Source organism: Dipodomys spectabilis, unplaced genomic scaffold, assembly GCF_019054845.1.
Source record: "Dipodomys spectabilis isolate Male_0828 unplaced genomic scaffold, ASM1905484v1 ptg000092l, whole genome shotgun sequence".
NCBI lineage: Eukaryota > Metazoa > Chordata > Mammalia > Rodentia > Heteromyidae > Dipodomys > Dipodomys spectabilis.
The window spans coordinates 2,988,325-3,008,040 of NW_024870769.1; the positions used below are offsets into that span (position 1 = coordinate 2,988,325).

The 19,716-nt window shown below is 35.2% G+C and overlaps 1 protein-coding gene across 2 annotated transcripts in view; it reads left to right on the forward strand.

Annotated features, from left to right (window-relative positions):
* Nucleotides 1-3,012: 3,012 nt before the first annotated feature.
* The window catches only part of Pals2 (protein associated with LIN7 2, MAGUK family member), a 48,380-nt gene continuing 31,676 nt past the window's right edge, over nucleotides 3,013-19,716 (forward strand). For both annotated transcript variants that reach the window (XM_042684971.1, XM_042684972.1), the window contains exons 1-4: nucleotides 3,013-3,132; nucleotides 12,365-12,517; nucleotides 14,201-14,350; nucleotides 15,070-15,297. In XM_042684971.1, coding sequence (XP_042540905.1) covers nucleotides 3,016-3,132; nucleotides 12,365-12,517; nucleotides 14,201-14,350; nucleotides 15,070-15,297 — 648 coding nt within the window. In that variant the 5' untranslated portion in view covers nucleotides 3,013-3,015. The remainder of the gene's footprint in view (nucleotides 3,133-12,364; nucleotides 12,518-14,200; nucleotides 14,351-15,069; nucleotides 15,298-19,716) is intronic.

Sequence of the window (19,716 nt, forward strand, 5' to 3'; positions counted from 1 at the left end):
AGAGGTGGAATCTTCTGTTTCCTTATGCTCCAGTTCCTACTCCTGCCACTTTCCAGCTGCAAAGTATATTTTTGTTTAATGCTTTCATTCTACTTTTTTCCTCATGTTCTTATACATAATCAAAACTCTCAATATAATGAATGAGACTTTCTAAGAAGGTATTTAGATTAAAAGGCAGTTTAAAAAGTGATTCTCTTATTGGACACTCTTGTCTGCTCCTTGACTTCCTGACACTTCTCTGCCTCTGTGAAGTGGGATGCTTTCTCTAGACTGGATAAAATGACTTTTCTTTCCTTCTGTTATTACTAAGGTCAAAATTTCCATCAGAATTACTTGAATTTTTGTTGTTGTTGTTGTTGTTGTTGTTTTAATTTTAAAACTTGAATTATTTCTTTCTCAGTTTTAGTAGCGTTTATTCTTAAATCAGTCCAGACCTCATGCCTTTTTTTAAAAGGTGGCTTTTTGAAAACCCTTCAGTTTCTTTTATTATAGTATGTTGCCATTTTCTACCTTTTTCCTAAGATCTGGTCCTTGGCAATTTCCTAGGAAGCATCTGCTTAACTAGATTTTCAAATAAAATTGTTCCTTTTATTTTCCTTTGAAGCTTCTCTACTACAGTGGATCTCCTGTCCCATTCTTGTTATTTGTATCTTGTCAGACTAGCCAAGTTTCTTCTGTTTCTTCTGATTTTTTTGAAATAGCCAGCTATTTCTTGGCTTATTGATTCAATGTCACTTACTTGTATTTTGATTGATTTTTTTTTTTTCATTTTATTCCTTTGTATTTCCATTTTTACCTTTTGCATCTTGGTCTTTCCTGATACATAGTTATTTTCTCCATCCTTCTGCTTGTTCTTTTTCTAAAATTTAATTAGTTTATTTTATGCAGTGCTGGGGATTGAAGCCAGGGCTTAGATATGCTAGGGAAGTGTTCTACCCGTGAGCTACATCCCCAGCCTCTGTGCCTTAAAAAAAAAAAAAAAAAAAATCTTTTTTGCTTTGTTTTTATTTCTTGAAGCAGGAAGTAAGTACTTGAGGTATATCCCAGGTTTTCTTCACATAGTCCTCCTACCTCAGCTTCCTAAGTGCTAAGACGATAGGAGTGTGCCTCACTGCCTGTTTTTAAGACAGGGTTCTCCAACTTTTCCAATTTTTAATTTAGTCCTAGTCTTTCTTTCTCTCTTTTTTCTTTTAGTTCTGATTTTTGGAGGAAAGTACTTATGCTTGTTGACTTTTGTCATTCATGGTGCTAGTTTTCATAGGTGTTTGGAGATTCTTCTTCGTTTGTTCATATTTGTAGTTGAAGATTCTAGATTAAATATGTTTTCTCTCATGCAAATAATAACTGATTTGTGTTATCAAATCAAGCTGAGTCTATCCTGTAGTATTCATGGAGGAGGAGAATAACTTGCAAATCAAAATCTAGTTTTGAGGCTTTCTCTTTTTCCTGAATCTCTGAGTAAATTGAGGACACTTCTTACCACTTGGACCTGTCCTAACTTTACAAGTCTCTCACTGCAGAGCTGCTTTCTTTTGTTTTCTTCTTCTGTGTTTGTGTGTGTGTGTTGTGTGTTGTGTGTGTGTGTGTGTGCCTGCACACACTTGTGTGTGTATGTTGTGTGTGTGTGTCTGCGCAAATTTTTCTGAGCCTTGAACTCAGGGCCGGGGTGCTGTCCCTGAGCATTTTTGCTCAAGGCAAATACTCTATTGCTTGAGCCACAGCTCCACTTCCAGCTTGTTAATGGTTCATTGGAAATGAGTCTCCTGGGCTTTCCTGTTCAGGCTAGCTTTCAAAGGGGATCCTCAGATCTCAGCCTCTTGAGCAAATAGGATTATAGGCCTGAGCCTCTGCTGCCTGACAAGAGCTGCTTATTTATATACAACACTTTTATAAACACTGGAGTTGCCCTATGGTTATCTATGTCTGAGTCATTATTATGCATTTATTCCATGTTTTAATGCTCTGTGGTTTTAATTCTCATTAATGTCTTCTTTGTCTTATTTTTTCAAAACCATGAAGGTACTTTGTTGGAAATGTGAGGAACAAAAAATACACGTATTTCCATTTTAGCTGAAGGATCAGCAGCAGGAAAGGTTTCCCAGTAATAGCTCAGACTTTGTTGCCTTAATATTGGTAAAGAACTCTGTTGAACTTCACTTTTTTAAGTTGGAAGTAGGCCTGTCATATACTTCATGAAAAGTTTCTCATACATACACATGTAAATGTATGTATGTACATATATGTGTGTGCATATATAATACATGATATATGGTAAATACATATGTATTTGTCATTTCATATATATTCATAAAGGATATATAATCATAAAGGATATATGATATGTAATATCTGATGTATAGTATATATTATATAATGTACATCATATATTTGTCATATATGCTATAATTTATGTATTCATAAATCATATGTATAATAAATTAGGATGTTGCCTATATATATTCATATGTATACAGGATATTGCTGTACATTTTTGTGAATTTTCTGGATTTAGTGTCAAGGTAGATGTTTTCACAGAATGAGTTGGGAAGTATTAACTATTATCGTATTTTTTGTGATAGTTTGTTAATTATTAGTTTTAATACCGTTTTAAATTATGGAATTTACCAGTAAAGATTGATTCTGAAATTGTGGGACCTTTTAATTGTTGATTCAATGTATTTATCTTTTGTTAAATCTATTCCAATTTGTATTTCCTGTTGAGTAATGTTTTCAGATTTGAAAAATATAAAGCCATTGCAAGTTGTTGTCTGATAAACCCAAATTGCATATGTAAAAATCTAATAGAAATATTAGAATAGAAATATTCTAATTTCTAACATATTCTCATTTCTAAATAGAAATAGTCTAATTCATGAGAAGTTAATTTGAAACTCATATAGTTTAATAGTTCAGTTTTTTTAATGAACAATACTTTCAAAAGTGTTATTAATGTCTTACTCTATAGTGGCTTAGATGACTTTCTTTTTTCTTACTGTGGCTTTTATCTCAACAGCAATGCAGCAAGTCTTGGAAAATCTTACAGAGCTGCCCTCATCTACAGGAGCAGAAGAAATAGACCTAATTTTCCTCAAGGGGATTATGGAGAATCCTATTGTAAAATCACTTGCTAAGGTATGTCAGCTTATTTAGAGTTTTACTGGATTGCTTTGAAAATTGTGTCTACAAGTCATTTCAATATTACTTAGAACTTGGTTAATATACCTTAAGCATAGTTAGCAAATACTAACAACACATAATTTATTTAGTTTTTTGGTCATGGGGCTTGAACTCAGGGCTTGGGCTCTGTCCTGAGCTTTTGTGCTAAAGACTAGTGCTTTATCATTTTGAGCCACAGTGCCACTTCTAGTTTTCTGGTGGTTAATTGGAGGTAAGTCCATAAGACTTCTCTCCAAAGCTTAGCTTTGAACTGTAATGCTCAGATCTTAGCCCCCTGAGTAGCTAGAATTATAGGCATGAGCCACCAGTGCCCAGCTTATTCTGTCTTTAAATACAGAATTAAATGACCCTTTTACCTAACATTTTAGAGAAATCATAATAAACACATTCATGTTACCTACCTCCATTTCCCACAGTAACAAGGTACTGATTTTTTTTTTTAATGACATCTGCCTGTTTTCATACAAGTTCCTGAGTATCTGGGATTATAGTGTGAGCCCCTAGCACCAGCCACTATTCTTCTTGTTCTCCACCCCTAGAAGGTTATTTTCACCCTCTCCTGTAATCTCTCTGAATCTATTTTTGTCTAAACATTCTGGAAAATCATGCATTTTACGAAGTTTTCTATTATTGAGTGAGTTAATGATGCATAATCTTCATTTTATTCATACAATTACTTATATTAACATGTGATACAAAGGATCATAGGTACAAAGGAATCCTCTTTCTGCTCACCCAACTGGGTTTTTTATTTTAGCCATTTTTATTACAGGCTTCTCATTTATTATACACTTATATTTCAAAGATAATATATAGTATATCATTGGCTTTCTGTGTGGAGATAAGTGATAGCTTCAGAACCTGTAGAAATTAGTAGGCGCTCTTTAAGCCTGTATTAGATGGCTTATCCTAGGTTCTCATTGGTACTTGTAAAATATTTTCCACTCCTCCTTTGGCGTCATACTAGTTAGGTTTTGTTTTCCATGAATCAGTTTCATTCTGGTTCCCATGTTTACAACCTATTTACAACTTACAAAGTTCTTTTTAAACACATATTTTACATTTTAAAATGCCTCAGAACTAAAAGCCATACTCTTAATCTTTGTAATAACTTGTTTTCTTTTGCTCGTTTATTTTTGGCAGTAATGGGATTTGAACTCGGGGCTAGTGTGCTCTACCACTTGAGTCACACTCCTAGCCCTGCAATAGATTTATGAAAAGAAAACTATGAGTTAAAATAATTTATACATTTTTCTAATTTGGGGAGGGAAAGGGAATAACAAAATGCTAAAATAAGGATACAGGTTGACCCATTATAACAATGAGATGTACAAGACCCTATGTTGAAAATGAACTTTACAACTCTGGGGGTGGGGAGGGAGGAATTGGGGAGGTGAGGAAGGAAGGGATGGTAGGGGAAAATCAAAGGAGGAGGTAACAATGCTCTATAGAAAATGTACTCATTATCTTACTCATGTAACTGTAACCCCTGTGTACAGTATTTTTACAATGAACACACACACACACACACACATATATGAGTTAAAATAGTTTATACCTAAGGTCACTTTGTCAGTAATTGACAGATAAGATTTAGGATAGGTTTCCTACTCTCAAGTCAGGAGTGTGCTCTTTCTGTGGTAACAGTGTTGGTATATATGTATATTCATAACAACTGTGAGTAAAAGTTTACTGAATCTGTGATAGTGGTGATGGCCTTTCAGAGAATCACTAATTTAAATGGTTTAAATGGTTCTAAAGTTTAATGGTGTAATCACTTTTGAGCAGGTAAGGTGCAACTATACTTTTCTGTTGATTACAATTAAATGAAGAGTAAGGGACAGCATAGCAATGGTGGGACAGAGGGTGAACTAATGCAGTAGTGATGTGCACTATGAACTATACAACTTGTGTAGGAAGACGGACAGGAGGGAAAAAACTGGGAGAAAATTAAGGAAGAGGTAACACTGTTTATAAAGAAATGTATTGATTACCTGACTTAATGCAACTGTAACACAAAAACAAAATTGAAAATAAAAATAAATTTTACAATAAAAATAAATTTGAAAAAATTAAATTAAGACCAGACTCAGTAGTAACCAACATTCAAGCAGATTATAGTCAATATTCCCACATTAAAGGTAAAGAAATTGCAATAGTAAGGAGGACTTCTGCTTCTAAGGAGAAATAAGTCACAGCAGGCCAATACTTTTAGTGCATAAAGTAGGAAACAAAAAAAGAGAGGCATATATTGCTGTCCTGAGAGGCAGAATTATGTGACTAGTTATTAGGAGGAAATAACAGAAGCAATAACATAAATAGACATTCTATTGGAATTTGTAAACATACATCTTAATTTATTAAAAGAAAAGTAAAAACAATAAAATGCTGTTAGAAAACCTGTATCAAAATAACAACAGCACAGAGTATTAGAAATATTTAAATTTTTAGTTTTATATATATATATATCTAAAATTAGTAAAAAATGGAAAGAGGGGAAGGAATAGTTCAAAGTGCAATGTCCCAAGAATTTTCAAAACTAATAACATTAACTGACATTATTTTAGGAGGGCAAGTAAACTCTCTGGCAAGAGAACTCTAAAGAAAAACATATTACAAGAACATCTAGTTAAACTATTGAAATTCGAAGACAGAATGGAAATTTGTTAAGCAATCAGAGGGAAAAAGGCACATTATATTTAAGGAGGAATAAGAATAATGAGTAGCAGGGCTGGGAAGATGGCTCAGTGGTAGAGCACTTGCCTTGCGTGCCTGAGGCCCTGGGTTCGATTCCTCAGCACCACATAAGCAAAAAGAAAAAAGCCAGAAGTGGCGCTGTGGCTCAAGTGGTAGAGCGCTAGCCTTGAGCTGAAGAGCTGAGGGACAGCGCCCAAGCCCGGAGTTCAGGCCCCATGACCGGACCCAAAAAAAAAAAGAAGAAGAATGAGTAGCAATAAAATAGGAACTAGGAAAGTCATAGCACCATGGTTTGAAATTTTTAAAGTGCCAGCAAGAAAACACTGCCAACTTTGCATTCTAACCAGCAAAATCAACTTTTGACTATTAAACAGAACATACTGTTACCAAGATCTAAGAAAGTTTATATTCATTTCTCTACGAGAAATGCAAGAAAAAAATTTTTGATAGAATAACAGATTTTTCAATTGGTAAACGTAATACCAATTTTTAAAATGATATGTCCCACGACTTACATGTATGTTTGTAAATACACACATAGTATATGTACATGGATATATATGCAGATATGTATATACAAATTTGGTGAAGATATTAGTCCAAAAGGATTATATAGGCCTAATTTTTCAGAAGCGGTAAAAGTAATAGCTTAAGTGGAATTTAAAATATCAGTGACAGATATTAAAATCTTTTAAATTAACCACCAAAAGTAAAATTACAAGGATGAATATATTTCACCCAGTCCAAAAAAGGAATAAATGAAGTCTAAAATTATCCTCCAGAAACATCTAGAAAGGATACTATACTAAAGAAGATATCTTATTTCTAGACACTGAACAATAAGTAGTATAGAACTATGACCCCTGAGGGAAAGAAATTATAAAAATATATATACTTTTAGCTTGAAATGCAGAAGAGGAAAACAAACCATAATATTGTCTTGATAGAATTCTGAATATTATGTAATTGGAATTAGGGGGGTACAAACTGCAAGGAGGAAGATTTGAACATAAGAGCTTTGGTGAGGGCTGGGAAGGTGGCTCAGTGGTAGAGCGCTTGCCTTGCATGGCTGAGGCCCTGGGTTTGATTCCTCAGCACCACATAAGCAAAAAGAAAAAAAAAAGCCAGTAGTGGCGCTGTGGCTCAAGTGGTAGAGTGCTAGCCTTGAGCTGAAGAGCTGAGGGACGGCACCCAGGCCCAGAGTTCAGGCTCCGACCAGACCCCCCCCCCCCAAAAAAAAAAGAGCTTTGGTGAGTACTGACCTACACATATGGAAAATAAACTTCTAGCCCCCTAGGAAAGATATGCTAGAAATAAATATGCTAAGCAATTTCCATGGCTCACAAAGGACAGATAATCTTTTGATTTCCTTAAGTTGTAAGCCTTCACAATTTGCAGGCTATTGGGCAAAGTTCATACCCAACATACTATAGCAGCCTGATCTTATCAACTAATACAGACTATAGCTGAAAATCAGTAACAAAGTTGTGGGGGTGGGGGGGGTGGGGGGGGAGAGGGGGGAATCCTTTAATGTTTAGATATAATATGCTTCTAAGTAACGATGAGTCAAAGAAGAGATCACAAGAATTGTTTTATATAAATGAGAATTTATATAAAAAATTGCGTGGTATGCAGCAAAGCAACACTTAGAGGGAAATGCCAATATTAGAAAAGAGCAATGATCTCACAAAGCAAAGAAGATTTAATTTGTGGTGGAAAATAGGATGCTCCTCTTTTAAGATCAGAGGCAAGATGAGGATGAATGCTTCCATCATTTCTGTCACTGCATACTAGGGGCCCTTAGCTAGTGTAGAAAAGCAAGTAAATAATCAAGAATAGACATAAAAATGACAAAAATAGAGAAAAATCAGTATGATTTAGGACCCAAATGATTGGTATCAGGTATAAAAGAGCACCTCACAAGTCCACAGGCATTGCAAGGGTAAGAAGAAATATTATGAAGAACTTTATGACAACTTAGATGAAATTGAAAGACACAAATTTTCTCACAAGATAACTACAAAGGTTCTATAAGTCTTTTTTTTTTCAAAATTGAGTAGTTTGAGACCATTCTGTAAACAAAGCTCTAGCCACAGGTGTCTTCACCATTATTCTATCAAATAGTTGAAGAAATACTATTTTACATTATTCCCTACAGAAAGGAAGGAAATACATTCTATCATGTATATATTAGCAATGAAAGAAAAGGAAATTGTAGTTTAAATTAGGGACAAATTTTACCAAATATGTGCAAGCCCTATACATTGAAAACTAAAGCATTATTGAAACTGAAGGCCTAAGTATGTACGTATATGTATATACAGGAGGGAATGGATGTTATATTACTTTTTGTTAATTCTCCTCATACTGATCTATAGATGCAGCATAATCCTGGTCAAAATTTCAGGATTATCCAAACAAAAAAAAACGCACCTGGAAAACAAAATGTGAGGTTTCACCAGCTAAATTTCAAAGATAGCTATGACTCTACTGTAAATAAAGACAATTTACTATCAACATAAAGGTCACAGCACAGAAAGGGGAATCTAGAAAGAGACCAGCACGTGCCTATGCTACTGATTTTTTAATAATGTATTGGGAATTCAGTGGACAAGTTGAGAATCCTTTCACATTGAATTGTTGGAACAATTGACAATTGAATGTTCATATGCAAAAAAATGAATATTTTCCTTTTCTTCACAATGGATGAGAAGAGTACTCAGCATAAATCATTGATCAGAGAGCATGAATTAAGACCATCAAAACTTTTGAAAGAACACATACAGAAAAGGTGTTTGTAGGCCAAAATACAGGTGGCCCATACCTGTAATCCTCCTAGCCCTGGGAGGCTGATATCTGAGGATTAGGGTTCAAAGTCAGCCCAGACAGGAAACCCATGAGATAAGACTCCAATTAAGCACTGGAAAAGCTGGAGGTCCCATCCATGAGATGAGACTCATATCTCCAGTGAAGCACTGAAAAGGCTGGAAGTAGAGCTGTGGCTCAAGTGGTAGAGCGCTAACCTTGAGCAAAAAAGCTCAGGGACAGCTCCCAGGCCCTGAGTTCAAGCCCCAGGATGGGCATGCGAACATGCGCATGCATGCGTGCGTGTGCATACGTAAACACACACACACGAGAAGGGAGGGAGAGGAGAGGAGAAACATTGTGCTGGTGGCTTTAGTGTGGCCTGTTTGTGGTCCATTGGATAAATGCCCAGGAGGGGAATTGCTGGGTCATAGGGAAGCTCTATGTCATTTTTAAAGGAACCTCCATATAACTTTCCAGAGTGGTTGAACAAGTTTACATTCCCACCAGTGGTGGAGTAGAGTTCCCTTTTGGACACATCCCCATCAGCATTTATTCTTAGTTGTCCTGTTAATTGCCATTCTAACTGGAGTAAGGTAGAATCTCAGTTTTTTGCATTTATTTTATGACTAGAGACATTGAACACTTCTTCATGCATCTACTGGTCATTCTTCTTCCTCTGAGAAGTCTCTTTTAAGTCTTTAGCCCATTTATTGGTTGAGTTGTTGAGGGTTTGTTTTTTGGGGGGGTTAACTTTTTGAGCTCTAAGTATATTTTAGATATGATGCCCCTGTTTGATGCATAACTAGTAAAGCCACCAGCACAACCATGTTCATTGAAGCATTGTTTACCATAGCCAAGATACAGAAGCAACCCAGATGTTTCTTAGTGGATGAATGGATTTAAAAAATGTAGTATATACAAGTAAACATATTGAATGATTAAAATACACACACAATGGGACATGATAGATTATATAGTACTCTAGACATTCACACACTGAGGTGAGGGTGAAGGAGGACATATTCATAGGAGTGGTTGACAAAGGCTCAATAGCTATGTGCATATGGTCATATAAAATAATGTTCTATGAAATGAACTCCAAGAAAAAGAAACAAGAGACATGTTTTAGTTGCCAGCCTTGCTGTTTTTGTTTTCTTTTCCTTTCATTTGTATTTGAGAGGGTAATTGGGGCACAGAAAAAGAGAAACAAGGGTGGTCAAATGCAACAGTGGTATTCACTAGACACTAAGTGGGGAAGGGAGAGAAAAACTGGGAGACTGAGGGAAGGGGAGAGGTGGTTCAAAAAGAATTGTACAGTTACTCATTACCTAATTCACTCTCTGTATATCAGCTCTACAATAACAAAAAGAAAAGATGTTTACCAAATAGATTGTATTATTGTATATGTATATATCATAAAATGATTATTTCTAGCTGGCATACTTATTGCTTCAAATAAGACAAACCTAATGCATAACAAAGATTTGATTAATTATTAAAACATCTATTTCACAAAATACTATTAACCAAAGTCAATTTATAGACTAGAAATAATATTTCAAAAGCTTGTGTCCTAAAAGGAAGCTGCTCATTCATTGTTAGTAATAGTACAAAATGATACAGCTACTTTGGAAGACAGTCTAGCAATCACCTTTACCTCTAAGTTCTCACATTAACTTTTACCAAGGCTAGCCTTGAATTAGGATCTTCCTCCCTCTGTCTCCCAAGTAGTTAGGACTATAGAGGTTCACTAATTTGCCTGTGGCAGTTTCTTAAAAAATTAAGTAGTCTTCTGTCCATCATTGTGCTCTATGGTATTTACCCAGTGACTTGATCTTTTATATTTACCCAGAAACCTGCACGTAAATGTTTATAGTAGCTTTATTTGTAATTGCTAAAACTTGGAAGTGAAATGTCCTTCAGTAGGTGAATGGATAAACTATACAATGGATTATTATTCAGCCATAGAAAGAAATAAGCTACCAAGCCATAGGAAGACATGAAAGAACCTTAAATATGTATTATTAAGTGAAAGAAACTGTCTGAAAAAGCCTCATATGGGATTATACCAACTATTTGACATTCTTGAAAAAAGCAGAAGTAGAAACAGTTTAAGAAATCGGTACTTGGATGGTGCAATTGTGAGAAACGGGGATGAATAGTTTACAACAGGATGCCTTTTAAGGCAATGAAGTTACTCTGTATTGTAGTGGTGCACAGGTGACATTTGTCAAGGCCTTTAGAATTGTTACAACATAAAGAATGAACTCTAATGTATTATTGGCTTTACTTAATAATGTATAATTCTTCGTTCATCAATTGCAACAAATTTACCACACTAATACAAAGTGCAACTAATAGGGTAAACTATGTTTGGGCAGAGGCAAAAGAATATATGTGAATAAGCCAAGTTCTGGTGGCTCACCCCTGTAATCCTAGCTACTCAGGAGGCTAAAATCTGAGGATTACAGTTCAAAGCCAGCCTGGGCAGGAAAGTCTGTGAGACTCTTATCTCTAATAAACCACCAGAAAACTGGAGTGGCACTGTGGCTCAAGTGTAGAATGCTTGCCTTGAACTGAAGAGCTCAGGGACAGCTCCCAGGCCCAGAGTTCAAGCCCCATAACTGACCAAGAAAGGGAAAGGGAGGGGAAGGGAGAGGAGGGGGGGGGGGGAAGGGGAGGGGGAGGGGATGGGGAAGGGAAGGGAAGGGAAGGGAAGGGAAGGGAAGAGTGTCTTCTTGGGAACTCTTAAGTGTCTTCTTACTTGCTTCAAAATTTCCCACATTTATTAGAAAAGCAAAGCACTTTAAAGATGGAGTCTGCTCAGTATTCATTCTGTTTGAATTTAGAAGTCTGCTTCACTATTCCTGTTAAGATATTCAAGTTCACAATGCATTTTTTGTGGGACGGGTTGTGTTATTTAAAACATAAGGAAACAGAAGGGCTCATTTCCCTACTTAAATTATGAGGTCTGTCAAAGTCCTATTCAAGAACCACCTGCTATAAATTAGCATTTTACTTTTTGTAGTTGTAGGGCTTGAACCTAGGGCCTCACACATTAGGCAGGTGCTGCACTAAAGCTCTGGTTTTCAAAATTGAAAAATAAGATTTCCCAAATGATCTTTGTTTTTTTGTGCATTTTAATTTTTTTAAAACCCAAAGTCTATCTAACTGAGGTTAACCTTAAAAATCCTCTTGCCTCAGCCTCCTGAGTGCTGGAATTACAGGCATGTATCAACACACATGGCTGATCTTCACATTTTTGCAAACATAATCCTATATAAAGATCATGTCTATTGTTCATTCTGTTATGGATAATTATTTAATAAAACATAATTGTATCTAGAATTCAAGCTTTGGCTAGGAAGTCATTAGGAATTCCTGTTGGTGAATAGATGACATAACATACTTCATATTTAGTCATCTGATTGTTCAGTCTTCTCAGAAGTGGTAATAAAACTGTAGCTACTTATAGCTAAGCTTTATCATTTTGCATGATACATTATAAAATCCAAATATTTCCTCTTATTAAACTATTAAATTTGGCTTTAATTAATCAACTCCCAATCAATACCTTTTAAAACTAGGAAAAAGAAATAAGCCAAGAACTGTCAAAAAAAAAAAAAAACTTACCTAGAGCCAAGCAAACACTTTTACTTTAGTAACTCTTTTGTCTTTTCAGGCTCATGAGAGGCTTGAAGATTCAAAATTAGAAGCTGTCAGTGACAATAACTTGGAATTAGTCAATGAAATTCTTGAAGATATCACTCCTCTGATAAATGTGGATGAAAATGCAGCAGAGCTGGTTGGTATACTCAAAGAGCCTCATTTCCAAGTAAGATTTCTGTCATTCCTTACCCCAAAGTCCTCTGTTAGTAGTTAAGCTCCAGCTGAAGCTAATTTTTCCTTGTGAGGCTTACTTATGAAAATATTTTATAAGTATGTAAATTCCAACAGGTATCCTGATATGCCAAAGGTACAAAAGCAGACACATTATTACACAAATGCATAGTGTTTGTTGGGAAGAAAGTCATCACCTTGGACCTGTCTTTGCACAATTTAAGAAATAGCAAGCCTGGTTCACTATCGGACCACACTATAGTAGTATGCTCCTCATTAGGAGAACAGATTTATTTTCCTTCTTTACTGTCACTCTATTTGCCATTCCTCCTTTGGCCCAATAATGAACATTGTTTTTAGCATTGCTTTTCAAGATGAGGATATAGTTGGTAACTGTGGAACAAAAGAACTAAGGATAGAAACCATTGCATAACATACTTTGTTCCACAGATGAAAAAAAAAAGTGGAATTGAAGCATTTCCTTCTGAATGAGTTAATCAGTTTCATAAGGAAGAATCTGCTTCAAAGTAAAAACAGGAAAAATTATTTTAAACCAGTAATAATTAAGACAATGTGAACTGGGGAGTGTTAGGAAAATAGAATAATGGAAGAGAATAGAAACCCTAGAAATACATCCAGTCATATATAGCAACTTTGTGACTGTTACTGCATTATAATGGAGACAGGGTGTTGGTAGTATGGAAGAATAAGATCTGTAGTCTGAAAATGGATTGCCAACACCCTTTGTTTGGTCTTGGCTAATATCTAAATTGTTTTTGTTTTTAATTTGTAGTCTGTCTATTCCAAAGAAAATATTTTTAACCTAGGGTTATTTGTTTTTTGTTTTTTAGGTAAACCCTCACTTTAGGCTTGGCTGGCCTTGAACTCACAATTATATTGCCTCTACCTCCCCAGTTATCACCTCACTTCACATAAATTTAGTCTTATGATGAGCATGTACAGTTACAGTACAACTTACTCCTTAGGATGGGGAATGAAAAAAATTTTAGTATACAAGAATATTTTTGCAAGAAATTCGTAGAAAGCTAGATCACAATCATCCGTGATGACAGTATATACATAATAAATACAGAAGAGAAAATGTGCATTATATCTAGGACTCTTCTGACTCATTTTTTGTCCTAAAATGACGTTTTTAACGGACTAAATCCTTTATTGACATATAACACTTCCTATCATTGATGTTAGTTGTTGGTTTTTATTTTCTTTCAGACAGCTTTTTAATAGACATTTTGTATGTTTGAAAAGTATATCATCATACTAACAGACATAAGATAAAAAATTATCACTTAAAATTTTATAGTACTGATGAATTGAGATTAATGATAAGCATGGAATGAGGAGAATGACACTAGTGGCAGGGAAATTCAGTGCCCCCTTAAAAACCCAGATTCAGTTTACAGTGAGCATGCCCCTTGAAAAATGTGTGATTGAATACTGACTCTTCAAATCTAAAATAAGAATACAAAATTGTTCAATGATAACACATATAATTTAAAATTGTATATATTTGATTTGATTTACATTTGGGAATTTAATAATGTGTGTGTGCCTTGAAAATTTTTAGTACTGCATGGTGATAATGAACTAACAAATTATTTTTAGTAACATGTTCCATCAGTAGCTAATAACCTCAGGCTGTTTTGACTCCTTATAGTCACTCTTGGAAGCCCATGATATTGTCGCATCAAAGTGTTACGATTCACCTCCATCAAGTCCAGAAATGAATAATTCTATCAATAATCAGTTATTACCAGTAGATGCCATTCGTATTCTTGGTATTCACAAAAGAGCTGGGGAACCATTGGTGAGTAGACAAATCAATGCCACTTTAGGTCTTAGATATATTTTGTGGTTCAGTCACTACTTTGCTTTTGTCTTTTGTACATATTACTGTGGATTTGAATCCATGTTTCTTTTATCAGATCTGTATATACATACATAGTTGATGTCTTTAAATTTGGTTTAGCCAATGAAACTAAATCAAAGTGAAAAATTAAACTGAGTAGCAAAAAGTTTAAAAGATTAATATTCCATTTCTTCTACTCTTTGAAGAAATGAACTGCTTGTTTATTAGTAGAGTAACAAAATACGAAAGTTACTATAAAAATTTAAAGGATAATGTGATCCTGTGAGTAGTGAAGTTTACTGTTTCTAATGAGTCCTAACAAAGAACAGTGATATAAATAAAAGGAAAAGCCAGGGATAAGCCTATCCAAATGCCAGAATATCTTTACCTACCTCCTCAAGTTTCATGTTATCCTGTGGAAGATAGACTACATACTGATATTGGCCTCATTTTTAGGGTTATCCCTGCCATGGAAGTCCCTTTGACAGAGTGGCATAATACATTGTCCCAGTTAAAACTAAGCCAGTGGGATTAAATTATAATCACAGAAAACGTGAGGAAAGTCAGAACAATTCAGTTACCTGGTTTTTATTCGCATTTATGTACTAATGCATATTTACATATTGATTCTTAATAAAAAATAAATGGCTTTTATTTTTTCATTTTTATTCCTAAAGGGTGTTACATTTAGAGTTGAAAATAATGATCTAGTAATTGCCCGAATCCTTCATGGAGGAATGATAGATCGACAAGGTCTCCTGCATGTGGGAGATATCATTAAAGAAGTCAATGGCCATGAGGTTGGAAATAATCCAAAAGAATTACAAGAATTACTGAAAAATATTAGTGGAAGTGTCACCCTAAAAATTTTACCAAGTTACAGAGATACCATTACTCCTCAACAGGTTGGTAATCAATTTTTTTTATCATACTAACATTTTTGTTCCCTTAATCATTCTATTGGATATAATCACCAGTTGCCTTTTTTCCCCTAAAGATCAGAACAGCTGTCTGAATTAATTATTCTAAAGTGGCTTATTTTGTCATGAGTGAATATTTGAATTTTAAGCAATTAATACTGTTATGAAAGAAATAATGACCTATCTTTGTGAGCACTAGAAACCTTGTTATTATAGAAGTCTACAGCTAGATATCAGAAAAACCTTAAAACTTTTCATTAGTCATGTGAACATTTTTAACATGCGGTATTCAAAGTATGTATTAAGGCTTCTAGATTCGTGTTCCTGTGATAGGAGGCTGATGGAAGAATAAAGCCAGAAGGAAGAATGGATTGAAGAAAATCTTGGACACTTGTCTTTCACACATTTGATCCTGTAGTTTAGGTAAAATAGATAATTGAACTAGGGAATGTTCTAGTGATAGAGACATCACCCTCTGTAGTCCAAACCAGAAATACCATAGCTATGATGAACTTTATAGGAAAAATAAATTTTTGTAATGTTTTGATTCTAGGTAGATTTTTGTGTCTGATGAGTGAGGTTGCATGAAATGTATGGATATTTATTTAAGCCTTGGCATACGCATAAAATTTTCCCCATCTCCTAATTTCTTAATCTCTGTATTTTACTTAGCCTTTGGAGCTGGGAAAGGAGAGGGATTTGTATCTGTGTAAATCTGTGAAGCAGTAGCAGGCTTAGTCTGCCTTAAAAAGAGAAAGGTAAGCCAGGCACTAATGGCTCACACCTATAATCCTAGCTAATCTGGAGGCTGAGATCTGAAGATCATGGTAGGAAGCCAGCCCAGGCAGGAAAGTTTATGAAACTCTCATTTAACCAGCAAAAAAGCCAAAAGTAGATCTGTGATCAACTAGTAGAGTAGTAGCCTTCAACAAAAAAGCTCAAGGACAGTGCCCATGCCTTGAGTTGAAGCCCCAGGAAAAAGAAAAGGTACTTGAACAGAGATAGACTCCCAAAGATAAGCTAAGACATATCCACGGTAGGACTTTTAAAAAATGGACAGGAGAACTCATTATGTTGGAGCATAGGCATAAACCAAGACTGTCCTGGGAAAATCAAGAGTGTCCTATTAACAGAGCCTGTGAGGAAGGAAGGGCATTGAGGCTCTTCAGATCTTTCACTAGCATCTCTGTTGTGTAGTACATAGTCTCCTCCCCACCATTGCCCATGGTGATGCTCTCTTCAGTTTCAGTTGACCTTCTGGGGTCAAACTATTAAGTGGAAAATTCCTGAGGTAAACAATGCATAAATTTTCAGCTGCACACCATTCTGAGTAATGTAATAACTATTGTTGAGTACTGCTCAGGATGTGAATCATTTGTCCAGTGTATCCATGCTATATACACCCCCTGTCCATTAATCTCTTAGTATCTATCCACTTTGTCTATCATGATAATGTGAGTGTAGGTTAACCTTATTTTGCTTAATAATGGCTCCAAAGCTTAAGAGAAACACATAGGCAAAATCAGAAGCCATAGTGCTTCTTCCTTATAGTGCAAAGGAGAAAGCTCTCAATTAAAAATTTTATTCCTAGACTGCTAAAACCTATAATAAGAATAGGACTTTTGTCCATAAGATAATGAAAGAAATAAAAGCTGGTTTTACTGTGTGTCAGTGGCTCATACCTATAATCCTAGTTTCTTGGGAGACTTAAGATCTGAGGATTGTGGTTGGAAGCCAGCCCCAGCAGGAAAGTCTTTTATCCCCAGTTAACCACCAAAAGCCAGAAGTGGAGCTGTGGCACCATTTGAACAAAAAAGTTTGAGTTAAAAGCTCAGAGAGCTCAGAGAAATGCCCCTGAGTTCAAGCCCCAGGACTGGCACCAAAAAGAAAAAATTAGTTTTACTGTCTCCCCTTAGAGCAAAAGTTATGGCCAAATTACATGTTAAGGGCTTAGTTCAAATGGAAAATTCATTAAATTATGAACTTTAGTAGTATTTGAGTTTTAAAGACCATGGAAAAAGTAAGTATCTCTATGTTGCCTCTCAAATCTCTTGCTCGGACTGCTGTGAGAACAGAGGGAAGCCTGGAGCATTCTTTTCGGGTAGTTTTTCAAAGGATGTCAGTAAATCAGCTTAAGGTCGGTGTTTGTTTTCTGTCACTGTGACAAGTACCTGAAAGAACAATTTAAAAGGAAGAAAGATTTATTTTGCCTCATAGTTTGAGAGATTTCAGTCCATGATTCTTTGGCACCATTGATTGTGGTCTGTGGTAATACAAAACATCACGTCAGAAAGGCATGAAAGGAGCAAAGTTGCTCATCTCATGGGGCCCAGAAGCAGAGAGTCAAACAGGAACAGTTCAGGGCAAGATAAACTCTTCAAGAACAAGCTCTCAGTGCCTGTTTCCTCCTGCCTTCCCTACCTCCTAATAGCTCATTCAATATGAATTCATTAGTGAATTAATCATTGACAAGGTGCTCTTGTGGTGATCCAGTCATCTTTCCACCATCTGACCAACTGACTATCTGGATATCCAGCACATGAACTTTCTCAATAGAAATTCTTTTAACTCATTTTTTAAAACCATCGAAATCTAGATACCAAAGAAATGACAGGTCTCTTTCATTCAAGGATATACATGTAACAATTCCTAATAAAATATCAGCAAATCTGAGAATGATAATACCATCTCCAAATTGGATTTATTGCAGGTATGCTAGCACAGATTTTCATTAGAAGAATCCATATATAGGCAGATTAATAGCTTCAATAGAGAATTTGATAAATTTTAATACCTATTCATGTTTTTTTAAGATTAATAAACTAGGAACAGGAGGTAATCTCCTTAACATTTTTTTTTCAAAAACACACTAAAATGAAGACATTCTTAGGAGTAGCCTATGTTAGAAGCTCTCCCTTTAAAATGAGAAAGTAGATCTGCTATTCTGCTGGAGACCTCAAATGCCAGCTGAAGCCCTATTTCCCACAAAATAAAGAGCACATCATTAACCAAGAGACTTGCCCACTGTCAGTCCCAGTCTTCCACTGGTAAAAGGAATTGCCCACAAATGATAAGACCTAAAGTATTTTTTTTGTAAATGACAGTACAAATCTTCAGTTCTTAAAGAAATTAGGAATGAAGCGTGTCTCATGTTAAAGGGGATAAAGACCAGCAGCATTCAGACATCTCTGGCAACCAAACTCAAACCATTCCCAGTCATGCTGAAACAAAGCAGCTGACAGAAATGTCACCCAGGATCTTAAACCATCTTGGCACTGACAAGCTTAAGGACGCTGGCAGAAGCTGGATGGAAAAGCACCACTTGCTACTGCAGAAGGAGGGTGATCTCTTTCAGAATTTTGATGAGGTTTTAAACAATGAAACAAACAATTGATTCAACTTCTAAAAAAGTAAAATTTCAACTTTTTTACTATCTTTAATTTTTTAAGTAGAATATGAAATATACTACCATCTTTTGTATTTAAAATTCAGGGACCCTAGTATACTACTTTTAAATTATTGCTTATATCAACTATTTGTTTTCTATCTTTGAGGCAGAAAAGCAGTAGCTTATTAATGGTAAGAGCTAGGTTATTGTGGTAAACCAGCTGATGATTAATGTTATTACCAATTTGCAGCTGTTACGAGTAAACTTACTATAGACATTTAAATGTAATTCTCTTGAGTAAATACAAGTTGGATGATTGTGGTGGATATATGTTGAATTTTTTTTAAAAATTAATGATTTTCAAAAACAGGTCTTCCAATTTACATTCCCACCGATATTGTATGAGAGGGAGTCACTTTACATCATCATTGTAGTTAGTATTATCGGTCTTTTAGTATTACAGTAAATACACAGTATTATTGTGATTTTAATTTACAGCATTTTCAATATTTGTGTTCAGTAATGAGTATTGAATTGTTTGTCTTCTTGTTTAAAGTGTTCTTTATGTATTCTGATAACAAGTACTTCATCAGTATTGTGATTTGCAGAGATATTCTCTCATTCTGTGACATTTCTTTCTTTTATCAGTGTCATTCAGAAAGTACAAATTGATCAGTTTTTCCTTTAATAAACCGTGTTTTCATAAGAAATTGTATGTGAGAAAGATTTTCTTCTATAATTTTATGAGTTGGTTGGTGCTTTACCTCTAGATATATGATACATTTACTCTTCATTTTGATATAAGGCATGAAGAAAATACCTGACTTGGTATTTTTACTTTGTCTCTCTCTTTTTTTTTTGCCATAGATATCCAATTCTTACTGTAGCTCTGCTTAGTTTTCCATGTTGGATAGTTTTTTAGTGGGTTATGGTAGTGCATGCCTCTAATTCCAGTACTCAGAAATCTGAGACAGGATTGGGAGTTTTATGGTCATTCTGGGCTACTTAGTAAGACC